At 72.7% G+C, this 27,591-nt stretch overlaps 3 protein-coding genes across 4 annotated transcripts in view; 2 read left to right on the top strand and 1 right to left on the bottom strand.

Annotated features, from left to right (window-relative positions):
- The first annotated feature begins 2,251 nt into the window (after positions 1–2,251).
- WRAP73 (WD repeat containing, antisense to TP73) lies at positions 2,252–10,756 on the top strand. 2 transcript variants are annotated; one of them, XM_037499502.2, is made up of 12 exons: positions 2,252–2,358; positions 4,659–4,811; positions 5,179–5,295; positions 6,656–6,728; positions 7,228–7,331; positions 7,666–7,752; positions 7,954–8,088; positions 8,164–8,241; positions 8,758–8,863; positions 9,501–9,626; positions 9,987–10,178; positions 10,357–10,754. In XM_037499502.2, exons 1-12 carry the CDS (start codon positions 2,290–2,292, stop codon positions 10,497–10,499), a joined length of 1,383 nt encoding a protein of 460 aa, XP_037355399.1. In that variant the 5' UTR covers positions 2,252–2,289; the 3' UTR covers positions 10,500–10,754. The 2 variants fall into 2 exon arrangements, with proteins under 2 accessions (XP_037355399.1, XP_037355400.1); XM_037499503.2 differs by lacking the exon at positions 5,179–5,295 and having other exon boundaries at positions 10,357–10,756.
- A 370-nt stretch (positions 10,757–11,126) lies between these two features.
- On the bottom strand, positions 11,127–14,408 carry TPRG1L (tumor protein p63 regulated 1 like). The gene is given in 8 exon segments (XM_037499504.2): positions 11,127–12,116; positions 12,639–12,792; positions 13,323–13,499; positions 13,622–13,637; positions 13,640–13,663; positions 13,666–13,711; positions 14,215–14,330; positions 14,333–14,408. Coding segments are annotated over 8 exon segments (804 nt in total). The 3' UTR covers positions 11,127–11,921.
- A 3,590-nt stretch (positions 14,409–17,998) lies between these two features.
- MEGF6 (multiple EGF like domains 6) overlaps positions 17,999–27,591 on the top strand; it is a 62,658-nt gene continuing 53,065 nt past the window's right edge. Inside the window, 3 exon segments of the mRNA XM_054691124.1 lie at positions 17,999–18,056; positions 19,825–19,963; positions 25,471–25,605. Of these exon segments, the coding sequence (XP_054547099.1) occupies positions 17,999–18,056; positions 19,825–19,963; positions 25,471–25,605 (332 nt within the window).

The raw sequence follows: 27,591 nt of genomic DNA, 5'->3' as shown, positions 1-27,591 counted from the left end.
GGTGCCCTCAGTGTCGCTCCACGGCCTGGGCAGGTCCCTGGTCCGCTCTAGCTGTGGCGTGCCCTGGCTGGGAGGACCTGGTCTCCCCAGCCTGGGTGCGGGGGCAGTGCCTGGAGGACTCCTGACCCCCCAGGGCCACCTCAGCGCCCCTTCGCAGATGCCAGGGTGTGGGGCGTGGCGGCAGGAGGAGGCCCTGCGGGTCCCCCAGCGAGGATGCTCCTGGCCAGGAGGCCGCATCCCGGGGTTCACTCCAGCGCCACGTGCCAGGCCCCAGGCACTGGTCCGAGGCGGGGCCGGGACCCGGGAGGCCCCTCCCAGCGCGCCCCAGCGGGCGGCGGAGCCCAGGGGCGCCCGGGGACCCGCGGGGTCCCGCGCTGCCTACCTGTGCCGTGCGGCCGGGGCATGGGCTCCGAGCGCCAGCCGCGCGTCCGCCGGTCACCGCGGAGCCCCGGGGCGGGCCGCGAGGGCGCGGGCGCGGGCGGCGGCGCGGCCGGCGGCGGCGGAGACAGGGCGGCGGGGGCCGCGCGGCGGGTTATATGGGCGCGGGGCGGAGGCGCGGGGAGGGGCGGCCGGCACGAGCACCCGCCGCCGGGCGGGCGGGAAGGCAGCGCGGGCCGCTCAGCCGTGGCGGGAGGGGGGGCGGCGCGCCGGCCGGGCCGGGCCTGGTCCCCGCCCCCCCAGCTGGCCGCGTCCGAGTCGGGGTCCCGGGAGCCCCGCCCCGCCGCCTTCCCGCCACCTTTGGCGCGCGGCGCCCCTGCCGGCCCCGGCCCCGCGGCCAGGACGCGCTCGCCGCCCTCGGGGCGCGGGGCTCGGGCTGGGCTGGGGCGCGCGGGGCGCGGGGCGCGGCGAGGCTGCGGGGAGGCAGACACCGCGCCCGCCCGGGGCGCTCGCCCCCAGCCCCGTCCCCCCACCCCGGCCGCCCTCCGCCCTGCAGGCGCCCGGCTTCCCGCGGGGCGCTGCCCCGGGGCGGGGGGGAGCCGCGGCGCCCGGGGGGCGAGGCCGGGGTGCGGTCGGGGAGCCGCCGGCATCCGGGTGGCCCGAGCGCGGCTCCTCCTCCTCTTCCTGGGGCGCGCGGCCCCAGGCTCGCCCCTGCCCGGCCTCCTGGCCTGCGGCCCCTCCGGGCGCCACACTCCCTCCCGGCCCCCTCGTCCTGGGGTGCCCCGTGCCCCCGAGTACGCCCCAGGCCCCCTCTGCACCCTGCGCGCTCCCCGCCGCCCCAGCACCAGGCAGGGGCCCTGCGCCCGGAGCCCCCGCCGCCCGGAGCCCCCGCGCCCGCCGCTCGCTCCAGCGCCGGCCCCGGGCCCCGGCCCCGCGCGCGGCCGGGCTCGGAGGACCCCCGCCCGGAGCAGCACCCGGGGCCGGCACCTGCCTCTGGGGCCCGGGGCCGGCGCTGACCGGCGAGGCGGCCCCTCCGGCGCCCCCGCGCCCTCCTGCTCACCTGCGCGGGGAGGGCGCGGAGCCGGGCGGGGCGCACTCGCCCGCCCCTGCCCTTTGCTCGCCCGGGGCCGCGGCGGGGCAGGAGGCGGCCGGGCGGGGTGCGCGTCCCGGGGACGCCGGGGCGGGCAAGGCCGCGAGGGACAGCGGGGGGCGGCCGGCGGGGCGGCCCCTCGGGGGGAGGGCGCGGGCGGGGCGGCGGGGGCGGGTCCCCTCGCGCGGGCTCGCGCGCCCGCGGCAGGTGCAGGCTGGGGGGGGGGGGGCGGGGCGGGGGGGACCGGGAGGGACCGAGGGGGGCCGGGGGTCCCGGGGGGCCGGACTGCGCCAACACCGACGGCGCGGACGTCTGCTCTTGCCCACCTGGAAGGTGAAGCCTACGCGGTGCGCACCCGCGGCCCGTGGCGGCCCTGGCGCAGGAGCGCGGGGTGCGTGCGCCCCACTTCCCCGCCGGGGACGCGCCCCGAACGCAGGTGACCCCGCGGACGCCCAGTTAGATCTGAATTTCGGGTCGGCGGGTCATTTCTCTGCAAGGCTGGCCGCGCGGCGCCCCGGGGCACGGGTTCGTGCCGAGAAACGAGCGACCGTTCCCGCGAAATTCAAACCGGACCGCGCGCCCCGCCCGCGGGCGGACCCAGGGGCGCATCCGCGGCTCCGGGGAAATCCCGGCTCGCGAGGAGGCCCGGCGGCGCGGGGCGCGCGAACTACAAGGCCCAGAATGCCGCGCGGCCGCCGGGAGCCCTGATTGGCGGGCGCGCGCTTCCGCCTCGTCACTTCCGGGCGCGCGGCGGCGGTTGCAGCGGGTCGGCGGGCGCTCGGCTGCTCTCGGCGCGGCCCCGCGCGCCCCGGGCGGCGGCCATGAATTTCTCCGAGGTGTTCAAGCTCTCCGGCCTGCTCTGCAAGTTCTCCCCCGACGGCAAGTACCTGGTGAGCGTCCGCGGGGCCCGGCCAGGGCGGGACCCCGCGGGGCGGCGGGGCCGCTGCCTCCCCGGGCGGAGCGGCTCGGGCTCGGGGGCCGGGCAGGCGCCGCAGGTGCCGCAGGGGGGTGAGCAGGGGCGCCGCGCAGGGGGTTGAGCAGGGGGTGAGCAGGGGCGCCCCGCAGGGGGGTGAGCAGGGGGGTGAGCAGGGGCGCCCGCAGGGGGGGCAGGGGCGCCCCGCAGGGGGGTGAGCAGGGGCGCCCCGCAGGGGGTGAGCAGGGGGGTGAGCAGGGGCGCCCCGCAGGGGGGTGAGCAGGGGGGTGAGCAGGGGAGCCCCGCAGGGGGGTGAGCAGGGGCGCCCCGCAGGGGGGTGAGCAGGGGCACCCCGCAGGAGGGTGAGCAGGGGCGCCCGCAGGGGGGTGAGCAGGGGCGCCCCGCAGGGGGGTGAGCAGGGGGGTGAGCAGGGGCGCCCCGCAGGGGGGTGAGCAGGGTCGCCCCGCAGGGGGGTGAGCAGGGGCACCCCGCAGGGGGTGAGCAGGGGCGCCCGCAGGGGGTGAGCAGGGGGGTGAGCTGGGGCACCCCGCAGGTGCACCAGACACAGTCTAGCTTAAATAGCATCCAGAAACCTTGGTATGTTTTCGAAGTTCACCCCATAAATTAATTTTTAAGTCACTTACGAAAGTCTCAGTGAATTATAAAGAGAAGGGTGATGTGTCCCCCCTGAGTTTGGTGCGTTTTACCTTCTGATCAAAAGATTGGGATCCTTAATAACCTCATTGGAGTCGGTCTCTCAGAGTTCTGTCCTAAACTCTGAAGAAAGTAGATCCCTGTTAGCGTTTTTAATGTCTTGCAACAGATTCTGTGTGGTTTCTCCCAGTGTTGGTACAGAGACACCATTTCAGAAGATGTGGTTGTTACAGGCTGCAGTTTGCAAAGCTACAGCGTGACGGAAATAGTGACATGCTAGTTGCCCTCTGCAGCCTCTCTTCCTTTTTCCATAGAAAACTCAGGTGACTTTCCTTTTAAGGGACATCTGTAAAGTACAAACGAATGATCTTCTTTGACTTTAAGAGTTACAAAAAATGAAGCAATTAACATTAGAAAACTAATCTAAATCAGCAGATGAATATACTCAACATAAAACTTAATTCACTTAGATTCACTTAATTCACTTGTATTGCTGGTAAACGCAACACAAACTGTCTTTAAGGAAACAGCAGTAATGTGAACACTCGCAGTTGGCACTAGGGATAAGCTGACACAGGTGTGGGGGCCTCTGCTGTCCCCTGGGAGGCTACCGCTCCCCTGTTGCCACCAGATGGCGGTTGTCTCTGTGGCCAGCCAGCTTACAGCTGAGCTCAGGTTCTGCACCGCCCCCCTGGAGGCCCCGCCAGTCCCAGACTGCGCCCCCACACCAGTCACAGGTGGCAGGGCCCAAGGTCACACCTCTGGCCAGCATGGCTGCAGATCAGAGGGACCCACGGCCCTCCTGGGTTCTGTTAGTTTAGGGGGAAGCTCATGGGCCTCGGAAGCGGCAGCTCCGTGTCCCAGTGTCTGAAAGGGTGAGAGATTGGACGCAGGTGGACAGCAGGTGGAGAGGGCACAGGCTGGGGGGCCCGGGTGCAGGGGTCTCTGCCCCTGGGGAGCAGGGTGCCCCCTCCAGCATGGATGTGCTCCCCACCTGCAGCACTGTGCACCCCACTGTTTCTGGGACTTCCTCCTGTGGACACTGAGTAAGGGGGAGGGGCATTCGAGTTCTTCCTCCTCAAGGCTCCGTCTTCCCAGTGTCCAGGCCCCGCCCAAAGCTCCGCATAGCTGCCCCAGTGGACGGCATGGGTCCCAGCTCCTGCGTTAGGACATGCCAGGGTTTGGACATCCAAGTCGAGAACCAGGGCAGAGGCGGCTTCTCAGTAGGTGGGAGAGCCCCATGGAGCACTCCCCATTGGCAGAATTGAACCCTAGATCTCGCCTTTCAGACGGGGTGGCCCTGAGCCTGGTGCACACGAGGGGCAGCCATGTCTTCTCACTGACCGTGAGGCTTCTCCCCATAAATCGCCTGAGGGTGGTAAAACTAGGAGAGGGTTCCTTAAGCTCACAGAAGAGCTTTTCCAGCCCCTCTCCTGTGGGCATCTAGGCTGCCGGCTCAGGTAGGGAATGACTCCACAGAGTCTCGGCCGGCTTGGGCCTGGGACGCGCCGACTGTGCACCTGCGTGGTGGGGACGCACCATCCAGGCGTGAGGAGCCAGAGTGGGGGTGCAGGGGCCGGGCCAGAGAGCGTGGGACCTCAGCGCTTCCCTCCCCATGGCCAGGCTTCCTGCGTCCAGTACCGACTGGTGGTCCGGGATGCGCACTCCCTGCAGATCCTGCAGCTGTACACGTGCCTGGACCAGATCCAGCATGTCGAGTGGTCGGCCGACTCCCTCTTCATCCTGTGTGCCATGTACAGACGGGGGCTCGTCCAGGTACCCCCTCTTAGCGGGGCCCCAGCGTGGGGCCAGGCGGCCTCTCCTAGTTTAGGGGAGAAGGCAGTGTGGTTTTCTTTGACGTCGTGCTGGGTCTCCACCAGCTTGACGCGGGCTTCCCAAATGCAGAAACATCCTGAGCTCGTGACGGTCAGTTCAGCAGCAGGGGTGTCGTGGATGCGTCTAGAGGGCCCCCCCGGTGCCCAGCGGGTCTGTCTTGGGAGGGACCCGGTGCCTGTCTGCACGGGCGGGTGGGCGGGACAGGCAGGTGCGGGCAGGGTCCTGTGGGCTGCCGGCGCGGCCCTTGTGGGGCGTGGCGGTCCTTAGCTTGACAGTCGCTGACGCTGCGTCCTGCGCCTGCTCCCAGGTGTGGTCCCTGGAGCAGCCCGAGTGGCACTGCAAAATCGACGAAGGCTCCGCGGGGCTGGTGGCTTCCTGCTGGAGCCCGGACGGCCGGCACATCCTCAACACCACGGAGTTCCACGTGAGCGGGGGCTGCGGGGCGCCTGGGGTCGGAGCTCCGCGGTCTGGAGGCGCGTGTCGTCTCTTTGCGCCCAGCTCAGAAAACATGCGTCTCCGCTCAGCGCCCCTCTCTGGGTGGTTAGGGCTGAAGCCGTCCTTTCCTTCAGCGACTGCGCTGGCGGCAGCGCGAGCCTGCGCTCCCCGGGGGCTCTGGTCTGTGGGTGGCGGCTTCGCCCTTTTGCTCCACGGACTCTGCGCTACTCCGGCCCGGCCAAGACGCTGCCTGGTCTGGTGCTGAGGCGCCCCGGCCTGACGGGGGAGGGCCTCGGCTGCAGGCTGTTGCCGTGTCTCTAAATACGGGGAAAAGCAGGAGTGCCGTGACCGGCGGCCTGCGGGGAGGGGTGACGCCGCTGCCCTGGGCCTCACTGCCGACCGTCAGGCTGCTGGGGCCGGCCTGTGCGACGGGGCGCGGGGCTGCTCCCAGCCGCAGGCGTGTGGGTGCCCTTCCGGGACATCTCGGCTCTGCCTGGCCTGCACGGCGGGCACACGTCTCAGCCCTGCAGGGGCAGCTGAAGGCCTCGCCCACGTTGTGTGGCTGCACGCGTGTCCCTTGGACACGTGCCTGCCGTCCGTTTACGCGCCCGAGGCCCCGGGGCGCTTTCAGAGGGGTCATCTGAGCTCCCCTGGCCCAGCCTGAGGCTTCGTGCTCAGGTCCTTTGGGCCACGTCCGGCCTTGCCGGGCGCCTGAGATGTGACCTCCGCTCCCGCTCGCACCCCAGAGGGGAGGTCGGCACCTGCAGAACCGAGCCCCGGGACGGGATGCGTCTCCCAGAGCCCTCCCTGCGACGCCCGCGTGGACTCAGCTGCGGCGGGTCAGCAGGAGCGGGCGTCCCCCGAGACCAGCGTGGTGGCCGCTCCGTGGTGGCTGTTGAGATGGTGATGGGCCCGGGGCCCGGCCGTGCCCAGCCAGTAGCTGAGGGGCTGTGCTGCGTCTGGGCTGTGGCTGCCTGAGCGGGCGTCAGGATGGGGACCGGGGTGCGGGCAGGAGCCCCGGGCGGCTCCCAGCACCACAGGAGGCTCAGGTTCCCGCTGTCCCAGGAGCAGGGCGGCCGGGCCAGCAAGGGCAGCCCCCACCCCCGGCTGTGAGGTGAGAGACGCGCCTTCTGCCCCCGCGCCTGGGGGTCACTGTGTCCAGGAGCAGAGGGCTCGTCCCCCACGGGAGGCCATGCGTCCTGCTGGCCGGCGGGCTCTGGGATCACCGGTGGACACGGTGGCGCTTTGAGGTCGAGAACACGGGCGCGACTGTCAGCAAGTGAGCAGCGCCGGGCGTGGCGTCTGGAGTCTTTCCAAGAACCTGACCCTTTGCCACCTCCCCCCAACAGCTGCGGATCACCGTGTGGTCCTTGTGCACCAAGTCCGTGTCCTACATCAAGTACCCCAAGTCCTGCCAGCAGGGTGAGTCGGCTCCTGGAGAGCCCGTTCTCGCGGTTCTTTGACCGTTTCCTCCTGGGGAGCTGCAGCGTACGCTGACGCAGCCTCGGTGCCGCCTGTGCCCCCTGCGCCGGCTCATCTGTCCCCAGAGACTCCAGGACGCCGTGTCGAGGACGTGGGTGACATGTCCTCCCTGCCAGCTCCGCGCCGCGCTGGGTCCAGCCCTTCCCGAGGCCAGGCCCGTCGCCCCAGTTGGCCGGCCGGGAGCTCTGTCGCACGTGCTCCCGGGGAGGGACAGGCGACAGGCGTCCTGGGGACACCCGGCCGCCGGCAGCCCCGGTGTCTCATTTCCAGCCAGTGTATTTCCACATTCTTACCTCGCGTGCTTCCCTCAAGGAGTCCGGCCCCAGGGCGACGGCAGGCAGGCCGCTGGCCGGGGTCCCGTGTCCTGCGCCCGGGGCGGGGTGCGGGGCGGGCTCCGCCCTGGCCCTCAGCCCCCCCTGCGGTGTCGCCCCTGCTGCAGGGCTGGCCTTCACGCGGGACGGCCGCTACCTGGCCCTGGCCGAGCGGCGGGACTGCCGGGACTACGTGAGCATCTTCGTCTGCAGCGACTGGCAGCTGCTGAGGGTGAGCCGGGGCGGCGCCGCGGAGGGGTGGCCGCAGTTTCCCGGCCCGCTCGGAGGACTGGTCCGCACGCACCGGGGCCTCCTGCTGACGGGGCAGGGCCGTGGGCCCCCAGGGTCTGGGGGAAACCTCTGGAATGCGGCCAGCCCCGAGGGCCCCTCACCCGCAGGCAGCATCTGCTGGCTGGTCTGGAAGGAGCTGGCCCGGCCGGGAGGAGCCAGGGAGAGGCCGAGCCTCTGTCACAGCCGCGGGCAGGCCCCAGGCAGCGGCGCCGCCGGGCTGGCGGGTGTGTTGGAGGGAGTAGCTCCCAAGTGACTGTTCCCTCTCCCCTCGGAAGCACTTTGACACGGACACCCAGGACCTGGCCGGGATCGAGTGGGCCCCCAACGGCTGCGTGCTGGCGGCCTGGGACAGCTGTCTGGAGGTAGTGCGGGCGCGGCCCAGCCCAGCCTTCGCCGCGCTTCCCCGTGCAGCCCGCCACGCGCCGCCCTGCTCCCCGCCTCAGCCTCGGTGCTGCCGGGGGCCCCATCCCCGCCCTGGGACGCTGTCCACTGCACTGCCCACCTCGGCGCGCGCGCAGGGCTGGCTCCTCCGGACGCGGGCTGACAGGCGCTCTCGCCCGCAGTACAAGATCCTGCTGTACTCCCTGGACGGCCGGCTGCTGTCCGCGTTCTCCGCTTACGAGTGGTCGCTGGGCATCAAGGCCGTGGCCTGGAGCCCCAGCAGTCAGTTCCTGGCGGTGGGGAGCTATGACGGGAAGGTGAGGACCGCGCGGGTGACGGCTGGGGCGGGGGCAGACGGCCAGACGGGCCTGACCGCGCCCCCCCCTCGCCAGGTGCGCATCCTTAACCACGTGACCTGGAAGATGCTCACGGAGTTCGGGCACCCCGCCGCCGTCACTGACCCCAAAGTCGTGAGTGCACGCCTGCTCGTTGGGCCTTGTCCTGGGGGGAGGGAGCGCTCGTCACCCTCGGGACTCGCTGGGACACCGGCGTCACGCCACCACCCTCCGCCTCGCCCTCTACCTGTGGCCTGGGCTTCTCCTGGCGCCGCGGGCCAGCGCAGCCCCCCCCCCCCGGGCTGCTGCTGCGCTCCTGGCGGCCCCACCTCCCACAGGCCTGTGTCCCCTGCCCTGCCTGGGCGTCTCCCCGGGGTGGCCGGGGTTGCGGGGCTGACATCCAGAGGAGGTGATGGGGCCAGTATAGGCCTGCGGGCACGGGGGCGCAGAGGTCCTGAGGGTTGTGTGCATCTGCTCGCTCAGCAGACCCTGGGGGGCAGGCCGAGCCCCACCCTCAGGACTCCGCGCACCCCCATGAGTCACAGGTGGGTGTTGCGGGGAGCAGGCAGAGGCGCCTGTGCCTGCACCAGGGAGCCCCTGGGGAGCCAGGCCCAAGCCGGCGCCGCCCCTGAGTATCCTCGCGTCCCCCAGGTGGTGTACCGGGAGGCTGAGAAGAGCCCGCGGCTGGCGCTGGGCCGCCACCCCTTCCCGCCGCCCCGGGTCGCCGCGGGCCCCCGCTCCTCGGCCGAGAGCAAGTGTGAGCAGCTGGGCTGGGCCTCCAGGTGGTGCTGGGTGCTCCGGGCGGTGCCTCCAGGCCAGGGTGCTGGGTGCTCTGTTCAGTGTGCGCTCCTCTCCGGGCGCCACGCGGCTGGTGGCGAGGACGGTGTGGGGGCCGCCGGGAGGCTTTTGTTGTGCAGACGGAGTCTCCAGAATCCAGACTCCACGGCTGCCCAGCTCCTAGGGCAGCTCCTGTCAGTCACGAGCCCAGAGGGTGGGGGTCCAGGCAGCGAGGCCTGCGGGCAGCTGTGGCCCCAGCGGGCAGCAGGTGTCCCAGTCCCAACTGCAAAGTGGGCAGTCGGGGCCAGACGTGGCCGGCCTGCGGACCCGCAGGAACCCAGCTGCAGCCGTGACGGCGCGAGGAAAGCTGTGGACGGCGCCTCCGTGCCGAGGCGTGAGCTGCCAGGCCCCCAGCCGAGTGCGTCCGCAGGGAGGCCCCTCCCGCCAGCCCCAGGGTGACGGCCGCCCTCTCGTCCAGGGGACCCGCGGGCACCCCTGCAGGGACCCCCCTGCTTTTAATGTCCAGGCTTTGTCTTCCCTCGAGCCGAGCGCTCATAGGCCCAGGCATCCGGGATGGCGCGCCCCGCCGAGCTGACCGCGGCCCTCTCGTGTTCTAGTTGAGATCGCCTCGATACCAGTGTCCCTGCAGGCCCTGAAGCCCGTGACTGACAGGGCGAACCCTAAAATTGGCATTGGCGCACTGGCCTTCAGTCCCGACAACTGCTTCCTGGCGACGAGGAACGGTCAGTGTCACCACCGTGTGCCCACCATCCCCAGGGCTGGGCAGGCCAGGGCTGCGCGGGCACTGCTGAGTGTGGCCAGAGCCCACAGGAACCTCTCGGCCTGGGCAGGCAGCAGGGCCGGCCTGATCTCCACCCCGCCCACCTCTGACGGTGAAGAGCAGTGTCCTGCCCGCTCTGGACGAGACGGGCCTACGTTTATAGGACCGTCGGAAAAGCCTCACGTGTGCTTTTGAGCCTCCTTAAGCCTGAGGGAGCGACCATCCCCGGGGAGGGCCTGGCGCCTGCTCTTACCTCAGAGCACTGCCACCCCTTTCCCCCGTGCCTCCTGTGGGGAGCTGAGACGGGCTGCTTCTGCCCTAGACAATGTGCCCAACGCCGTCTGGATCTGGGACGTGCGGAAGCTGAGGCTGTCCGTGGTGCTGGAGCAGCGGGCCCCCGTGCGCGCCTTCCAGTGGGACCCGCAGCGGCCCCGGCTGGCCGTCTGCACGGCGGGCAGCAAGGTGTACCTGTGGTCGCCCGCCGGCTGCCTGTCGGTGCAGGTGCCCGGGGAAGGTGAGTCCCAGGCCACAGGCACCGGAGGCTGCTGTCTCTGGGTGACCAGTGCCAGGCACGGCGAGGAGGGGGCCCTGCCTGACTGGGGTGGCCATCGTGCACCCGTGAAGTCTGGCAGGGGCCGTGCTCACCTTTGACCCCGGCCCTCTGCACTAACCCTCGGGCCTGTGTCCTCCAGGTGACTTCCAGGTGCTGTCTCTGTGCTGGCAGTGCCGCGGGGACGCGCTGGCCCTCCTCAGCAGGGACCACTTCTGCCTGTGCTTCCTGGAGCTGGAGGAGGGGGTCCGCGCGGCCTTGGGGCAGCTGGGGGACCACATGTAGGTGCTGTGCACCGCCAGGACCTCTGGGCGGGGGTCGCTGCCCGGGCCTGCTCCACGCGGAACCACTTGCTTTTATTTTTCTATATCCAGGGTCTTTGTAAATATGTATGGTATAAACTGGCTTTTCTTATTTAAAATAAATGATAATTTATGAAATGGTTGATGCTTATTTTTTTGGAGCAATTTCAGTCACAGGGAGGTTTTCTGGATTGGTTTTAAGTTGTTAGGTTCACTGTTTTAGGGACTCGGTGAGCCCTAAGTGGCCCTGCTTGCGGGGTCTGCCCTGCAGTGTGGGGAGGGGCAGGCTGGGGTCCCCAGCCTACTGTGGTGTGCCCCTGCCGGGAACAGGGCCAGCCCTCTGGGCTTAGCCCAGGGTGGGGTGGGGCGGGCCTGACCCGGGTCTGCCCAGTTGTGGGGTAGCCCCTCGCGTCCTGAGCCCACTCCCAGGACACAGCTGAAGCCTCAAGTGCAGCCACATAAAAGGTCCGTTTCCTGATCGCGGTCCTTCCCTAGAGCGCCGCCGGCCGCCCACCCATCCCCGTGGCTCCACTGGCAGACAGCCAAGGCTCGGCCCACACGGGCAGGCTCCATGCCCAGCTCTCGCATGCCAGTGGGTGCCGCTGTGCGGGAAACAAGGAGGCAGACACCTGCGAGCACACAGAGTTTATCCACAGAGGCTCCAATCAAGCCAGCAAGCAAGGAGGGTGTGGGGTGCCAGGGCCCCAGAGAAGCCCCGAGTCCCAGCCTGAGCCCGCCGGGGAGTGCGTCCCCTGCCTGGGAAAACCGCAGGCCTTGCTGCCTCCACCGCTGCCCCAGAGGGCAGACTGGGCCCTTCAGTGGGGGTGCTGGCACATGCCAGCGCAGCCTCGCGTGAGCCACCACTAAGGTGACCGTCCACACTGACAGCAGGGCCTGGCATGGCCGCCTGCAGATGTTTCTGGGCCTGGGAAGTCGTGTAGATGAATGTCAGACGCGCTTACACAGAAGGAGCTGCTTTCTGAGCTGACAGCAGACGTTGCTTGCCCAGCCCACCCGCCCGCTGCCTGCTTTTCTGCTCAGTTTTGAGAAAATGGACCAAGTTTCAAAATACAAACCTGGACACCACGTGTGCAGGCACGTGGGCTCAGGCCCAGGCCCCCGGGCTACCAGGAGTCTACCAGGGGTAGACCAGGGAGTCTACCAGGGAGGTGCCAGCGGGTGCGCTCCTGGACTCTGGGGGCAGTGGTTGACATGCTGTGGGGCCGGGCGGGAAGGAGCAGGAGCCACATGGAGACACTCGGGGGACAGGACACGGCAGGCGTAGACAGTGGAGTCCCGGCCAGTACAGGCCGTGAGGCCCTCTCGCGCCTGAGCTGCTCACTGGACCAGATGCCCTGCCCGGCTGAGGAGCCCACACCAGCCTGGCGGGCAGGAGCGGTGCCTGCTAGAAGCCAATCTTGCCTCTGGTCATGGAGTAGCCCAGCTTGGCCTCATTGTTGATGAAGGACATCAGGCCCACGTAGGTCTCGATGAGGAGGGGGCGCTCCAGGACCAGCACGCCGTTGGCTTGTCCCGACAGCGGGTTCTCCTTCTGGGCCTTTTTAACAGCTTGGATTAACAGGGCTTTGAAGCTCTCCAGCTTAAAGAGAAAACAGGGCCGCCAGGTTCATACCTGGAGAAGGCCAGCCCGGGACAAACGCCCCCCCGCCCCAGAGCTGCTGCAGCCACGTTCTGATGGCCCTCGGTGTGGCACATGGCGGCGTCAGGCCTCCTGGGTGAGCCCAGCATCCCCGCAGCGCTCTGCAGGCCTGAGTGCTTGCCTCAGAGGCCCAGCTCAGCCTTCCTGCCCCCCTCAGGCTGTGGCTGGCAACTGGCGAGCAGGTGCCTCCGCGGGCCCTGAGGCCTCTGCTCACAGAGACCCCGTCGCAGGCTAGCAGAACCCTGCGGGCCCCTGCCCAAGTTGGCCTGGCAATGGGAAGCCACGTCACAGCTCTGCTAACCACTGGCCACAGCCGGCCGCTCTGCCCTGGGCTTGCTGACATCTGGAACGTGCAGCTTATGTGCTCGGTTTCTCCAGCAGCTCAACTGCCCGCTGGGGCTTCGGCGTTGGGCCGTGCAGGCCACAGCCATGGCCTGCTGGGGGGATGCACTGCCCTCTCACCTGGCACAGAGAGGCCGTCTTCTCGTCGGCTCCGGCCATCGGGTGCTCTGTGAAGGTGGCGTAGGGCATGCTGGTGGACCAGGGGTTCCACCTGTTTATGAAGGAGGGGCGGCTCTGCCTGTCCCACTGGATGCGGATCCCAGAGCCTTCTCGCCTAACAAGTTAAAAGATGGAACCAGACTTCACACAGTGGCCACAGCTCTGGCAGGGCCCGGCCCCCGGGTGACAGGGGAGGACAGGCCCCGCGGCCATGACAGGAAAGCGCCTGTGCCAGGTCCCCGGCGGGATGGCAGGTGACAGACGTCGTTCTGGCGAGCAGTTTAACCTCCACAATGACTAAGGTTTAATCGATCGCGGGCACCGCATTGACGGGCTGCAAGACACTTGTCCACCGCGGTCCCTTCTCCTGGAAGCCTCACTTTGTTGAGACCTTTCTCGCTCTGCCTCCAGTGTCCCATTCAGAGCTCCTGTCAAGACCCTAAAGCCCACCGTTCAGTGCGACCGGCTGCGCTGGTGTGCGGGTTTCTCATGCTTCGGGAAATTCCCCTGAAGCACAAAAATCGGTGCTTGACATTGTCCACCAACGTTTTCAAACGTGTCTGTCCTCACCCTGGCCCAGGCCCGCCCCCAGCCCGGGGAGGGCCACCCTGGGGCTGGCCCCGAGGGCGGGCGCCGCGGACTTACCTGTTGAGTGACTTGGGGGGGAACTGGAACTCCCCGAAGGAGATGGTGTCCACCGCGTCCAGGGCGATCCTGACCACCTGCTGGCACTGCAGGCTGATGAAGTCGTACTTGCAGATGAGCAGGGCCTGGTCGGTGACCAGCACCAGCCGCTCCCTCTCGTTGTTCCAGTGGTCCAGCCTGCGACGGACAGACGGTCGGACCGTGGGCCTCAGGCAGGCGCAGCGGCGGGGCGGCCCCGCCCCTGGTCCCCCTCCCCACCTCCCCCCCACCTCCCCGCCCCCGCGCCCGCCCCGGCGTACTCGGTCAGCAGCCACACCCCTGGATGTCGCCGTCCTCCACCGCCGCACCACCACGCGGATCTCCTCCACCGCCTGCTCGATGGTCCCGGGCTGCGGGCGGGGGCGGCGGTCAGCGCGCGGGGCCGGGGCGGGGGTCGAGGGCCGGGGTCGGGGCCGGGGATCAGGGGCCGGGGATCGGGGGCCGGGGATCGGGGGCCGGGGATCGGGGGCCGGGATCAGGGGCCGGGGATCGGGGCCGGGGATCGGGGGCGGGCGGGATCGGGGGCCGGGGCGGGGATCGGGGGCCGGGGCGGGGACCGGGGGATCAGGCCGGGATCGGGGCCGGGGATCGGGGGCCGGGGATCGGGGCCGGGGATCGGGGGCCGGGGATCGGGGGCCGGGGCGGGGGCCGGGATCAGGGCCGGCGATCGGGGCGGGGATCGGGGGCCGGGGCGGGGGATCGGGGGCCGGGCGGGATCGGGGGCCGGGCGGGGACCGGGGATCAGGGGCCGGGGATCAGGGGCCGGGATCGGGGCCGGGATCGGGGCCGGGGATCAGGGGCGGGGATCGGGCCGGGGCCGATCGGGGCCGGTCGGGGCCCGCGCCCGGCGCACCCGGAACACGAAGTACTCCTTGACGCGCGCGCGGCGCGTGGGGTCGCGGACGCTGAGCGGCCACAGGGTCTGGCGCAGCGGCGACCCCGCCGCCGGCCGCCCCCCGCCCGCGCCGCGCCGCCCTCCTCGCCGGCCGCCAGCAGCGCCGTGGGGCTGGTGCCCGCCGAGTCCACGGTGTCCCGCAGCTGCAGCATCGCCGCCCCGCCGCCGCCCGGCCCCGGCCCCGGCCCGGCCCGGCCCGGCCCGCCGCCGCCGCCCCGACGCCCCGCCCCCGCCCGCCGCGATTGGCTCCGCCCGGCAGCCCCGCCTCGGGGCCCGCCCCCGGCCGCGCGCGCCCGCCGCGATTGGTTCGTCCCCAGCCGTCTTCCGCCATTGGCCCCGCCCTGCCGCCGATCACCGTCGCTCCCGCCCCTCGCCGCGCCGGAAGCGACCTTCGCGCGCACGCCCACTTCCTGTTTACGAGCCGGTTGGGGCGGGGCCGAGCGGGTTGCCAGGGAGACGGGCCGGGGCGGGCGGGGGCGAGCGCCGCCTAGTGGCCAACCCGCGTCCGGCCCTGCGGCCGCCGGCCCGAACCCGACCCGCGGCCCCGGTCCCGGCCGTCCGCGGCCGGCGCGCTCGGGGGGGGCGGGGCGGGCCGGGCCCGGCTGGGGTCGCGGGCGGCCGGCAGCCGGGGCGGGCGCGCGGGCCCGAGGGGGCGGCGGCCGGGGAGCGGGCGGGCCGGGCCGGGGGCGGGAGCCGCCGGACGCGCCGCTGAGCCGGGGCGCCGCCCGCACGGGGGTCCCGCCCCGCAGGCGCCGCCTCCGCCCCGGCGCCCCGAAGCCGCGCGGCTGCCCCGGGCCCGCGGAGACGCCAGGGCGGGGGGTGCCGGGGCGGGGGGGCCGGGGCGGGGGTGCCGGGGTGGGGGTTGCCCGGGGCGGGGCTGTCGGGGCGGGAGGTGCCCGGGCGTGGGGTGCCGGGGCGGGGGGGTGCCGGGGCGGGGGTTGCCCGGGGCGGGGGGTGCCGGGGCGGGGTTGCCGGGGTGGGGGGGCCCGGGCGGGGATGCCGGGGCGGGGGTGCCCGGGCGGGATGCCCGGGGCGGGGCTGCCGGGGCGGGGGGGGCCGGGGCGGGGGGGTGCCCGGCGGGGGGGTGCCGGGCGGGGGGCGCCGGGGCGGGGGGGGGGGTGCCGGGGCGGGGGGTGCCCGGGCGGGGGGTGCCGGGGCGGGGGGGGGGTGCCGGGCGGGGGGGTGCCCGGGCGGGGGGTGCCGGGGCGGGGGCTGCCGGGGCGGGGGGGGTGCCGGGGCGGGGGGGTGCCCGGGCGGGGGTGCCGGGGCGGGGGCTGCCGGGCGGGGGGGGTGCCGGGCGGGGGGGGGGGTTGCCCGGGGCGGGGGGTGCCCGGGAGCCGCTGCGCCTCCCCTCCCGCCGCGGGGCCCGCCGCGGATGGCGCCCGGGAACGGCCTGTCCCGCGGGGCGGGCGCGTGGAGCGGGGCTGCGGGCTGCGGGCTGCGGGGGGCGCGCGGGGACGCGGCGCCCGAGGCTGCGGGGGGCGGGCGGGCGGGCGAGGCGGGGGCCGCCCCCGGGGCGGGCCGGGGGCCGCGGTGTGGCCGGGCGTCCTCGCGCGGGTTGTCGCCTCCGTGTGGACGGCGGCCCGGGGCCCCCGCTTCTGCAGCTGCGGACCGCGCGGGCGGGGCTGGGGTCGGGGGCGCGTGGGGCTCCCAGGACTCGCGAGCCGGGGCGGGGTGGCTCCGAGGCCCGGGCTGGCCTGGCGGCCGCGCACACCTGCACCCCAAACAGGGCCACCTGGGGTGCCGGGGCTAGGGTTAGGGTGTCTCTGGGAAGACAATTCTCGGGGTAACAGGCCGTTGTGCGCACGGCAGGTTCGGGGTGGGTCGCGCGCCGGGCCGCGGGGGTGGGGGTCCGCGCCGGCTGGAGCCGGCTTTTCCGGCTCCGGAGTCGAGTTGGGGCGCTGGGGGGTGCGGGGCGCGCTGCCGGGGCTGAGACGCTGCGCCCCCCGACAGCAGGCGGCGGCGCGGCCCGCGCGACCCCCAGGCCCAGATGCGCGCCCACAGGGGGCAAAGCCGGGGCCCTCACGTCGTCCGCCGTGGAAGCGGGGGTCCCGGCCACAGTGGGGTCAAGCAGGGCCCTCCAGGGGGGCCTCCTTGCCAGGCGCTGCTCCCCCAGCGGCGCCCCTGGACAGGCAGAGGATGGGCTCTGGGCGCGGCTCCCCGCCCGGGCAGGTGCGGAGGGCGCTTCCCGGGTCTCCCCTCCTGGAGGACAGCCGGGCCCTGCGGCCACCTCGCCCCGGGCGCGTCCACCTCGCTGGGAGGCGCCGTCAGGAAAGGCCGCTGAGGGCCCCTGGGTGTGCCTGCCTTGGGCAGCCCGAGCCGGACGGGGCGCCCCAGGCTGGTGTGGGGCTGGCGGGCTTGGAAAGGCCGCGGCGGGGCCGGGGTGTCGGTTTTGGTCAGCGTGGCAGGCGGGGGCAAACGTGCCGCTTGTCCTGAGGGGCCAGGGCTGCCCCCCCACAGCAGCAGGGTCCCACAGCCACCCCGGCTTCGGGCGGCAGGTGTCTGGACGTGGGGACTTGGGAGGAAGAGCCGCCCTCTCCCCGCCTGCCTGCCCACCTGGCCCTGGGCTTGGTGCCTGGGTCAGCAGTGGGCAGAGGAGGAGACCAGGAGGTGACCCATCTGTGCTCCCTCCCAAGGGGGCCAGGGGCAGGGCCTAGACCACGAGCTGAGGTTGAGAGTTTTTGTAACATAAATAAACTACCTCGGGGGCCTCCCTGGTGGCGCAGGTGGTTGAGCGCAGCACCGTGAAGCTGCCGCAGCCTCTGCAGCACCGGTTCGATCCCCGGCCACCTGCGAGGGTCCCGCATGGCGCGCAGACCTCTCCTGCCGCCCGCTGCTCCCCTCAGCAGTGTCCTTCCGTCCTTCTGCCTGCTCTGCTCCCCGCTCTGGCTCCGGTGAATTCTCTCGCCCTCCCGCGCTTCTGACTGTACCCCAGTTCTTATATAAATAAATCTTCAAAAAAACTAGCTTGTTCTTAAATTACCTTTCTTAAAGGGAGACCCCCAATTCTACGTGCTTTGGGCCCCACCAATCCTGGACCCCCTGCCCAGCAGCCCCCATTTTAATCCACAGGATCTACCCGAATTCTTTCCTTCTTCCTCTAAGAAGCTGCAGAACTGTCTGGGGCAGTGAGCCTGTGGCCACTGTCTGAGGGGTGCCTGGAGAACGGGGCGCCCTGCTAAAGTGTCTGCTCGTTCACTCAGCACCCAGTGGGCACCGGGTCTGTGCCGAGCCAGCTCCCTCACAGGGAGAAGAGTAAGGGTGGGGGCCTCCCTGGGGGCACAAGGGGTTAAGCACAGCCTGTGAAGCTGCCCGCAGCCTCTGCAGCGCGAGTTCCCTCCCCGGCCAGGGAGCTACCCACGGGGTGCGGCAGACTCTCCTGTCTCCCCGCTGCTCCCCTCAGCAGTGGATTCCACTCAGTCTGCCTGTTCTGCTCCCCACTCTGTCTCTGGTGACTCCTCTCACCCCCACACCTCTGGCCTGTACCCCAGTTCTCGTATGCATAAATAAATCTTTAAAAAGAAAAAGCAAGGAGCGGGGTGCGGGAGTCCACCGGGCCCTTCTCAGGGTGGGGAGAGGCCCAAGCGCCCACCTGTGCCCAGGTCAGGGCGGCAGCCCAGCTTCCGGGGGGCTGTGGGGAGGTGAGAGCGTCCCCAGCCTGGCCTGGTCAGCCCTGCTGCTGGGAGCCCAGCTGGGGAGGGGCCCAGAGAGCGGGGCGGGCGCCCAGGTAGCGCGGCCTGGGATGCAGCGGAGTCCGGAGTCGCCGCTCAGCGGCCAGCCCCGGGGAAGCCGCCCGCGGGGTGCGGGGAGCCGGCGGAGGCAGTTCTGGCTGGTCCAGGGCTGTTCTCTTGGGGGCGCCTTATAAGAAGAGGAAGAGCCCCCAGAGCCCCCGCCGTCTGCGGGAAGGGGGTCCCGCGGGATCCTGGCTCAGCCTGGCCTACGGGAGGCTGCGCTGCCGCCTGAGCCCGGGGCGCCTGGGGTCTTCGGGTGCCGCCCGCTGGGCTTCCTGTTCTAGCTCTTGTTCTTCGCGCTCTCGGGAGCCCACTGTGAGGCGCGTTTTTCAATGATCCCTTGTTCCTGGACACGCGCTGAGTGCCCCGTGGACACCGAGCGGGGCTGAGCCGCGGGGCCACGCTTAGCTTTCGTCCCTCTGGTCAGACTTCTCCTCGTCAGGGGCGCCCCGAGGTGCGCGCACCGCGGCCTGGACCGCGGCACCCGGGGCGGTCTCCCCTCCAAGAGCGGGGTGCAGAGCTCAGAGCCCCGGGCCTCTCCGGCGGGCGGCGGGGCTGGGAAGGCGCTGCCTGTTCCTCGTGAGCGCGCGTGGCTGCAGGGAAAGTCACTCGTGTCCCTCACAGAGGCGACCGGGCGGATTCCAGGGCGCTGCCGCCCCCAGAGCACCCCGGGCAGAGGCACCGGCCGGGCGCGGGCGGGCGGGGGCGGGCGGCGGGTTGGGCGCGGGGCTGTGGAAGAACCTCCCACGCGGCCCGCTCCGTGGTGTTCTCTTTGGCAGCCGAGCTGGCCGGGACGCACCGGGGCCCCGCCGGACTTGCGGGGACCCCGCGGCTCTGCGGGGGGAGCAGGGCCGGGGGGCGCCCTGCAGACCCTGCTCAGCTGCGGAGCTGCGGGGCGGGCTGGGGGTGGGTGCTCCCCCCTCGGACTCAGCGTCCCCGTGGGCGAAGCAGCGTGGTGCCGGGCTGGCCCGCGGGGCGCCCCCACATCAGGCGGCAGGCGAGGGGGGCGCCCGCATCTCCGAGGCCCCGACGGCCCCGCTCCGAGCGCCTCCCGGCCCGGGGGGGACGGGGCGGCCCTGTGCGGCGTGGGGGGAGGAAGGTCTCAGGAGAAAGGGGGGCTGAACCCCCGAGTCATGGTCGACGAGCGCCCAGCGGGGCGCCAGCCCCCGCCCCAGGGGTCCCCACGGGCGCGCCCCGGGACGGCCGCTCCTCGGTCCGGATCCCCAGACGCCGACCCTCCCTGGCCTGCCGCCCTGGACGCCCCCGCCCGGGCCGGCGCCCCGACGCCAGGCTGCAGGCCGAGCGGCCACCAAGAGGGCGCGAAATGCAGGGGGCGCGGGGCTCGGCCGGGGCGGGGGGGGGGGGGGGGGCGGGAGGCTGGAGCGGGCGGGGCGGAGCGGGGCCGGGTCTGGGGTCGGGGCCGGGGCGTGGCCAGGAGGGCGGGGAGGTGGGCGGGGGCTGCGGGGCCCGGCTGGGGAGGGGGCGGGGGCGGGCCGGGGGGCGGGCCGAGGGCGGGCCAAGCGGCCGGGGCGGGGCCGGGCCGAGGGCTGGCCCGGCGCGGGAGGTGGGCGGGCCCGGCGCGGGGTGGCGTGACCGGGGGCGTGGCCAGGGCGGTCCGGGCCCGGCGCGGAGGTGGGCGTGGCCGGGGGCGGGCCCGGCGGGGAGGTGGGCGTGGCCGGGGGCGGGGCGGGGCGGGGCCGGGCGGCGGCCTCTCCGCGCGGGCGGGCCGCACACTGGGCTCCGGCGCGGACGCGAGGCCGGACCGGCACCTGCAGCGGCCGCGGCTCGCGCGGGCACCTGTGGCCGCGCCCGGCGGCCCCGCATGGCGCGCGTGTAGGCGGCGGCTCCGGGCCCGCCGGGCCGCGGCGCGATGCGCGTCCTCCCCGCGGTGCGCGCCCTGGCGCCGGCCCTGGCCCTGGCGCTGCTGCTGCTGCCCGCCGCGCCCGCCGGCGCCGGCCCCGCCTGCTGCCCGGCCGGTGAGTAGCGGGGCGGGGGGGGGGCGTGGCTGGCGCCCCAGAGCCGGGCTCCCGTCTGCGGGGGCGGGGCCCCGACCCGGCCCCCGGGGCGCCCTCCGCCGCCCGGCCTCTCCCGCCCCCGCCCCGGGCCCGGCTTGGTGCGCCCGAGCCCGCCGCGCCCCGCGGGGTCAGCGGGGCCCTGGCGCGTCCGGCCGCAGCCGCCAGGACGGGGGCGCAGAGGCTCCCCCTCGCCGGCCGGGCGGGGCGCGCGTCCCCCCGCTGCTCGGGGCCGAGGGGGAGACGGGGCCGGCCGGGCGCGAGGGAGGGTCGGGCCGGCCGCGGTGAGTGGAACTTCCCCGCGCTCGCGTCCCGCCCGCCGGCCGCCGCTGACCCGCGCTTGGCCGCGCGGCGGGGCGGGCGGGGCGGGCGGGGGGCCCGCGGGGTAGGATGGGCCGGGGTCGGGTGGGCGACAGGCGGGCTTCGGGCTGAGCCGGGAGGGGGACAGTCCACACCCCGGGCCCACCCTGGACTTCGCCTTACTCCAAATACGGGGCTTTCCCTGGGGCCGCTTCAGAGGAGCCCGGCCGGGTCCTCTGCGCCCAGAAGTGTGAGCCGCCTGAGCCCGCCCGTGAGCCTGCGGACGCCCCTCCCGGGCACCCCGTCGTCAGCTTGTCCAGGGGGCTGCTGCCTCCCAGGGCCAGCACCGCGGCCGCTTTTCCTGGCTCCCGGGACGTCCAGAGGCGGGGGGGCCAGGAATTTTGGGGTGGTCAGGGTGGGCAGCTGTTCAGCCCCTGCCTATGTGGGGCTCCACTCTCAGGGGGGCTTCTGCCCCGCGTGCATGCTAGTGGGGACTGCTGTGCCCTTCTTGGGGCCCCAGCACCCCCAGCCCCAGAGCGAGCGAGCAGCTGAGCGCCTGAGCCTGCCCGCTCCCCGGGGCTCGGAGCCGGGCTGCTTCCTGGTCAGGGCGCACACGCTCGCGCCACCTGTCACTTGTCTGCAAGCGCCTGGCCCCAGCCTCGTGGGCAGCCCCAGCCCTGTGGGCAGCAGGCTGCAGTGGCGGGGCCAGCGGGTGAGGGCAGCGCCCTTGCTCCTTCCTAGACCCAGCCTGTTTCTCTGCGGGGCTCTCGAGACGCGTCCGGCCGAGCAGAGGAGAGGGACGCGGCCCCCAGATGCCAGGATGTGCTCTTTCCGCCCGCACCCCCGGGCAAGGGAGGGGCTGGGAGAGCAGCGAGCTCCCCGCTGCCCTTTGCTCCAGGGTGACCTGGTGAGCCCCCAGCCCCGCCCGTGCCGGCCAGTTTTCCAGAGCCCCTTAGCTGCCCAGTGGTAACAGAGCCCAGGAGGTTTTCTGGGTGCAGTAGAGGAGGGGGCTGGGGGGCCCCCGACCCACAGTCCGTGTGTCTGGCCAGCCGGAGCCCCCGCTAGCCTGGCACCTGCCTGCCCAAGGCACTCGGAGCTGCAGGCTCAGTCGCTGTGCCCCTGGTGACCTCTGCCCCAGGGCAGGGCCTTACCCCGGTGGCCCAGGACGGCGCTGGTCACATGCGGGGCTGGCCCGAGGCGGCTGGGCGGGCCTGGGGACAGGGAGATGGACGCCCACATGCCAGAGCCCGGGCACCCTCGGGCTGAGGCTGGTGCTTCGGAGGAGACGCCTGCAGCCTGCACTCGGCGCCTGGGCTGAGCGGCCAGAGCAGCCCCGCCCGTGCAGGCAGGGACGGGCCCCCCAAGCTCAAGTCCTGACTTGCAAGTCGCACTTGGACATCAGGCCCCAAGGGGGCCCTTGACCCGGGGAAGTTAGGAAGCCCCTGGTCCCCCAGGCAGGGGGCGGGGTCAGAGAGCGGAACTGGGCTGTGGGGTGGCGGGGCTGCTCCTGGGAGCTTGCTCTTCGGGGCGCTGCTGCCCCCACTCTCCCGGGCACTGAGAGCTGCGATGGGGGATGGCGGGGCATGTGCCCCTCCAGCTGCCGCGCCTGGGCCTGGTGTGACATCGCCGGAGTCGGCCAGTTGTCTAGTGGGCAGGACCGAGGCTGGACAGTGACCCCTGCGTCGCGGTGTCCTAGGGGCTCGGGCTGGAGCCGGGGGCGTCCGGCCCCAGAGCCGTGCCGCGCTAGTCCAGGGTCTGGGTCCGCAAGGCCCGGGGAGCCCTTGGGTGCTGACGGGGCTGGGGAGGTGGGCTGTGTGCCCAGCCGCCGGACAAGCGACGTGCCCAGGTGGACCCAGCGGGGCCAGCTGCGGCTCCCCACGCCGGCTGCCCGCTTGCTGCTGGGGGCTGCCTCTCGCGCCCACCAGTCTCCGGCAGAGGCCGCCAGCCTGGAGCCCGCTCGCGGGAGCAGAGGCCCGACAACACCCCCCCCCCCGGCCCCCAGCTGTGTTCACCCTTTGCTTGGGAATTGCCTTCCCGCCCCCCCCCAGATGGGGCAGGACCCACTGCAGGGCCGGGCTTGCCTCCTGCACAGCCCAGGGGAACCCCTCCTGTCTGGGGAACTGGGCCCAGAGTCCTGGGGGACAGTGGGCAGCGCACGGTGACTGAGCCCAGCGGGTGCGGGGAGGCTCACGCCCCCCGGTGGTCCTCCCGCTGGTGAGCCCCAGTCCAGGTGGCCGAGGTTTGCCAAGGGGCGGGGGCTGGTTTGGAGGCGCTCCCCGCCCCTTGGGTTTCTGCCACATTCCAAGCCCCACGTGGGTCGCCTCTCCTGCTGACCGGGGGGGCCAGGCCAGAAGCCCCGGTGGTGCATCCTGAGCGCGGGGCTGCGCGGGCGTGCGGGAGTGGCGGTGCCATTCCGGGCCGGAGGGGCCTGCGGCCCAGAAACAGCCACCAGCAGTCCAGGTGCTCAGGGGTCCCTCGACACCCCTGTGCTGCCCCCTTCACAGAGGCGGACAGGGGCCCAGAGAAGGCCGGTGGGTTTCCGCAGGCTGCACTGTGGCCAGGCCTGGGCCCGCACCTGCCCTCCAGGCTCGCCCTGTCCTCACGCAAGGAGAGAGTCGACCGTCCTGAGCGGGTGCTGTCAGGGCCCGGCTGGGTCCACAGCGAGGCGGTGGGGGGTGGCCAGGCCCCCAGCTCACTGCGGAAGGTCGAGGGCAGATGGGTGAGGCACAGCGGTGGGCACAGGAACCTGGAGCAAGAATGATAGCCCTGGTGGCCGTTCACTGGGCCCCTGAGGACTCTGACCATGTCACAGGTGAGGCCCCTCCCACAAGGTCAGGCTGCGCAGCCATCAGACAGGGGAGCCCATCTGACGTGTGAGCCCACCTGGCAGGTGAGCAGGGAGAGCTGCAGTAGCTTGTGCACCTCACAGATGGGAGCCGAGCGGCAAACCCAGGCTGCTGGGGATGGCGTCTGCCTCAGCTGGGCCAGGGCTCCTCAAGCAGGAGTGGGCTGCAGACTCCCCAGAGGGCTGCTGAGGCCCCCCCAGCTCCAACTGCCTGGCTGAGCCCAGCACCCGCATTCTCGCGGGCTGGCAGGGGCAGCGCTGGCCCGGCCGGCCCCTCGAAGCGTGGCCCTGTGCTTGGGCACCGGGTCAGTGAGAGAGGCCCCCGGTGTGCCCGGGGAGGAGGTGCCGCCTGGTGAGGGGGCCGGGAGGGCCCCTGCCGGGGCTGGAGAGAGCTGTTGGGGGGGGGGGGGGCTGGGCGGGCGGGAGGGGAGCTCGCCGCACCAAGTCTGCCGCCCGCCATCCTCCCGCGGGCCCTCCCGCTGGCTAACCCCAGAGGGCCAGGGTGTCAGCGTGTGTTTGGGGGTGTCTGTGCACACGTGTGTGCGCGTGTGTGCCCCGATCTGCCCGGAGCAGCTGCAGGCCCGGTGTGGGGGCAGTGACCCTGGGCTGGAGGTCATGCGGCGGTGGGGCCACAGCCTGCGGGTGGCCGGCAGGTCGTGAGGGACCCGCCACTTGCTCCTCGGGCCAGGCCTGGCCCAGGAAGGCCCTTTCCTGGCGAGGGGCCCGTCTGGGGCTGCCGCCCCGGATCCTCCCTCGCCTCCCGGTTCTCAGCCCAGGACCCTTGGCCCGAGGACCCAAAGCTGGTGCCATGGCCGGGAAGTCGGGGCCAGGCACCTCCTGTGCGGCCCTGAGAGGCCCGGAGCCCGCGGTGTGGCCGGAGGGCGGCCAGGAGCCCTAGCCGCCAGCCAAGCCTGAGCAGCCCCCAGGCCGTGTGGGACCCGGGGATGGGGCTGCAGCGCGGGGCGTCTGGAACGCCCCTGTGGCCCCAGGAGCTGCTCTGGAAGCAGCTTACCTCTTCCTCCTGCCTCCCTGGAAGCAGGTCTCTGGAAGTCCCCTCCCGCTGGGGTGCAGCTGTCTCCGCGGGGGAGGAGGCGCCCACTGCAGGGCCCCGGTGGCCGTGGAGGCTGGGAGGCCACGGCCGAGGTCCCCCAGGGGCCCTGGGGCTGGACATGCTCCTTCTAGGCACCCCGCTCCCTGGCGACGTCTGTTGGAGGGTCAGCCTCTGCTCTGGAATGTCTGCAGACTTTGGGGTGGGGATGGACGGGGTCCAAGGGTGGGGGGTGCTCCCAGCCCCCGTGTGGGCCTGTGTGGGGCTTGGGGTTCCGGGCCCTCCAGCAGGATCGCCCAGCCTATGATTTGAGGTCAGCTGGGAGGCAGCCGGGTGCCCTGCAGAGATGCCCCCTGGGGCACCGACTTAGATGCTCCGTCTCCCCGGCCACGAGTGCATCGTGTTGGTCCGCGCGGTGCGGCCGCCCAGCGCTCAGGAGGGGCACGGCTTCCTCCAGGTGGAGGGTGCAAAGGCCTCAGGGTGCACCCTCTTGGCCGCAGGGTGCCTGTCGGGGGCGCTGGCCTCGAGCCAGGGCGGCTGGACAGGGCAGGAGCGTCTCCATGTGGGCTATGGGGTGAGCCAGTGCCCTGGCGGGGCCACAGCCGCAGGAGGGGTCCCGGCTGGGCCCGCTGCCCCCGGCTCGCCCAGGGGGTGAGTCCAGCGGTCGCTGCAGACTGGAGGCTCCCGCCTAGCTCGCCAGAGCTGCTCGTGTGCAGAGCCCCTGCCAGGAGGCCCCCAGGACCGGGCAGGCCATGTCTGGCCCCCGCCCTCCCCAGAGCTCCTCCCCACGGCTCCCCCGCCCCAGCCGCACCTCCTCCTTCCCGCATGGACCCAGCCTCCTCCCAGCCCTTACCTGGCTGGGTCGGAGGTGCTGGCGCCTCTGGGGTGCAGGGAGGGGGTCTCGGGAGCTGCCGCCCCGCCCCTGCCGCCACTCCCCCCAGGGTGCCGCCCGCTTCCAGTCTCGGTCTGGCTTGCTCTGCCATCCAGCCTGGAGCGGCCTCCTGCCCAGCGCTGCGGGCCCAGGGATGGCTCCGGCCGGGCGGCCTGCCGAGAGCGGGAGGTCAGGGTGGTCGCTGCTCCCCAGGCCCCCACCCCGCTGTTCAAGGGCAGAGGCCCACCGTAGGGGTGTCACCCTCGTGCCCTGAGGCTGGGCACCTCGCTGAGGCGATCTGGCCACGAGTCTGGACCCCTCCAGATGGCTTGGCCCCAGCGGCGGGCGGGTGGGGCGGGAGCCCTCGGGGGCCGGGGTGCTGACCGCCTGCCTGTCCTCTGCCCCAGGCCTCACGTGTGTGCCGGACAGGAGCTGAGCCTGGTGGGTCACCGGCAGCCCTGCGTGCGGGCCTTCAGCCGGGCGGTGCCCGTGTGGAAGCCAGGCTGCGGGCGGCAGGCGTGGTGTGCGGGCCACGAGCGCAGGTACGTGGGGCAGGCAGCGGGGCGTGGGCTTCCGGAGTCAGAGCCACCCACGCCCTCTGCCGGAGCCCCGGGTCTGGGGTCCCGGCTTCTTACGCCACGTGGGTGAGGCTGCGGGCGGAGAGCCCCTGCTGAGCCGGGGCGGGGGGCCGTAGGAGAGGAGGGCCCCGCCGCGGCTGGAGACCCTCACCCTGTGGGGGGGCACGGGGAGGGCTGCTGCCTTGTAAGGCTGCAGGGCCCCGCGTCCCTGCTGGAGACGGCAGCCTGGCCCCGAGCTCGTCCCTGACCCTCCTGCTGCGCAAGGCCCCGGGCAGTGCCCCGCTCACGCCCCTTGCACACTCGGGCTCGGAATCTGCCCGGTTGCCAAGCGGTAGGGCTCAGGTCGGGCACACCCCAGTGGGAAGCTGGTGCTGCTCCTGGGGAGTGGGGGGGTGGGCTGCGAGGGGTGCCCTCCAGGTCTCGGCCAGGTCTCCGGGGCCCCTGCAGGCTGTGGGCCGGTGGTGCTGCTCCCAGGGCTCCAGGGCGCCCCTTTGGCACCTTTGGGGTGCAGCTGCTGTTCGATGTGTGCCGTGAAGGTCCAGGGTAGAGGCTGTCGCTGTCCTCAGCCAGGCCTGCATCCCCGTCCTGGGACCTCGCCATGTCGGGCCAGTGCCAGGTCCGGCAGGCGGGCTGGGGGGCCGTGACTGGCAGGTAGGACGGGGGTACCCTTGGCCAGGAGCGCCCCACCTGCATGTCCTGGAGGCTGAGGTTGGGAACCCCGGCAAGGAAAGGCCCCCACTCTTCCCCAGAGATGCGCCCGTGTCCCGAGACCCTCACCCTGACGGGGCTGGTCACAGGACAGGCGGCCTCCTGCCCTCCCCGCCTGCTGCAGCTTGTTGGCCGGAGCCGGGCACCCGGGGGCAGTCCTTGTCTGGATGGCGGGGCGGCACTCAGGCCGCGGTGCCCCTGCCCCAGGCGCCCGTGTCCTCTGGGGTCTCAGGGGCAGGGCCGGCTTGCTGGGTGGCTGGACCCTCCTGCTGCAGGCCCCGGCGAGCGGCTGGGTGCCCGTGGGCAGTGGCTGGCCGGTCTGCGGGCTGTAGACACGCCCGGCGCCCCCGCCCTCCACTGCAGGTGAGTGCCCCCCGCCTTGCCTCTGCCCGGGGGCCGCCGGTGTCGGGGGCTGGAGTCAGCACCTGCCGTGGGGACCGAGCCCCCCCTCCCCTGTGGACAGCCCGGCGCCGGTGCTGTGCCGCGTCCCCCCGAGGGCCCCGCAGTGGGCAGTGCCCTGGCGCCTCGCCCCGCTGCTGCCCCAGCTGTGCCTGGGGGCTCAGCCACGTGAGGAGCCACAGCGTCAGTCGGTGCCTTCATGGGGTCCACAGAGGCTCTCGCTTCCCTTGGGGCTGGCCCTGCACCCGAGCTCCGCCCTCCACCTGCCCAGAGCAGGGTCCAGCCCTCGGGGTGCGCTCACTCCTCCTCTAGCGTGGAGGCAGAGCCCGCTGGGTTCCCGGCCGTGCCCTCCTGCTCTGTCTGCCCCAAGGCTCTGGTGTGCGCGGGCCTCCGGAGGGGAGTCTGGGGAGCTTGAGAGGGTCCCCTTGCTTCCTGCAGCCCTGCCTGCTGCCAGCGTGTACCCAGGGCCCCCAGGGTCTCTGGCCAGTAGAGCGCAGTGCCTTGGGCCCCTACCAGTCAGTGCCGAGGGGACAGCTGAGGGCCCTGGGATCCGGGGAGAGGTGGGTGAGGCTGCCCCTCGGCTCCAGGTGTGCTGCACGGGTGGGTAGGAGGGTGCAGGTCCTGCACCCGCAGACCCACGCAGGGTCGCGCCTCTCCCCTGAGCCCCCGGGTGGCCGAAGGGCAAGACCCCACCTCGGGCTGGGTTTCCGGCCTGTCCATGCCTGGTGTCTCGTCTGTAGGGGGTGAGTCAGGCCTGGGGTGAGGGTTGGGGGCCTCCGTGGGTCCCCCCTAAGAGCAGCCGCCACCGCGCCTGAGGGGCGGGCATGCGGCCCCCGCAGTGGT

The sequence above is a fragment of the Talpa occidentalis genome, unplaced genomic scaffold, assembly GCF_014898055.3.
Source record: "Talpa occidentalis isolate TD23 unplaced genomic scaffold, MPIMG_talOcc4v2.1 talOcc4.9, whole genome shotgun sequence".
NCBI classification, from domain to species: Eukaryota; Metazoa; Chordata; class Mammalia; order Eulipotyphla; family Talpidae; genus Talpa; species Talpa occidentalis.
This window is presented reverse-complemented; position numbering and strand designations above follow the sequence as displayed.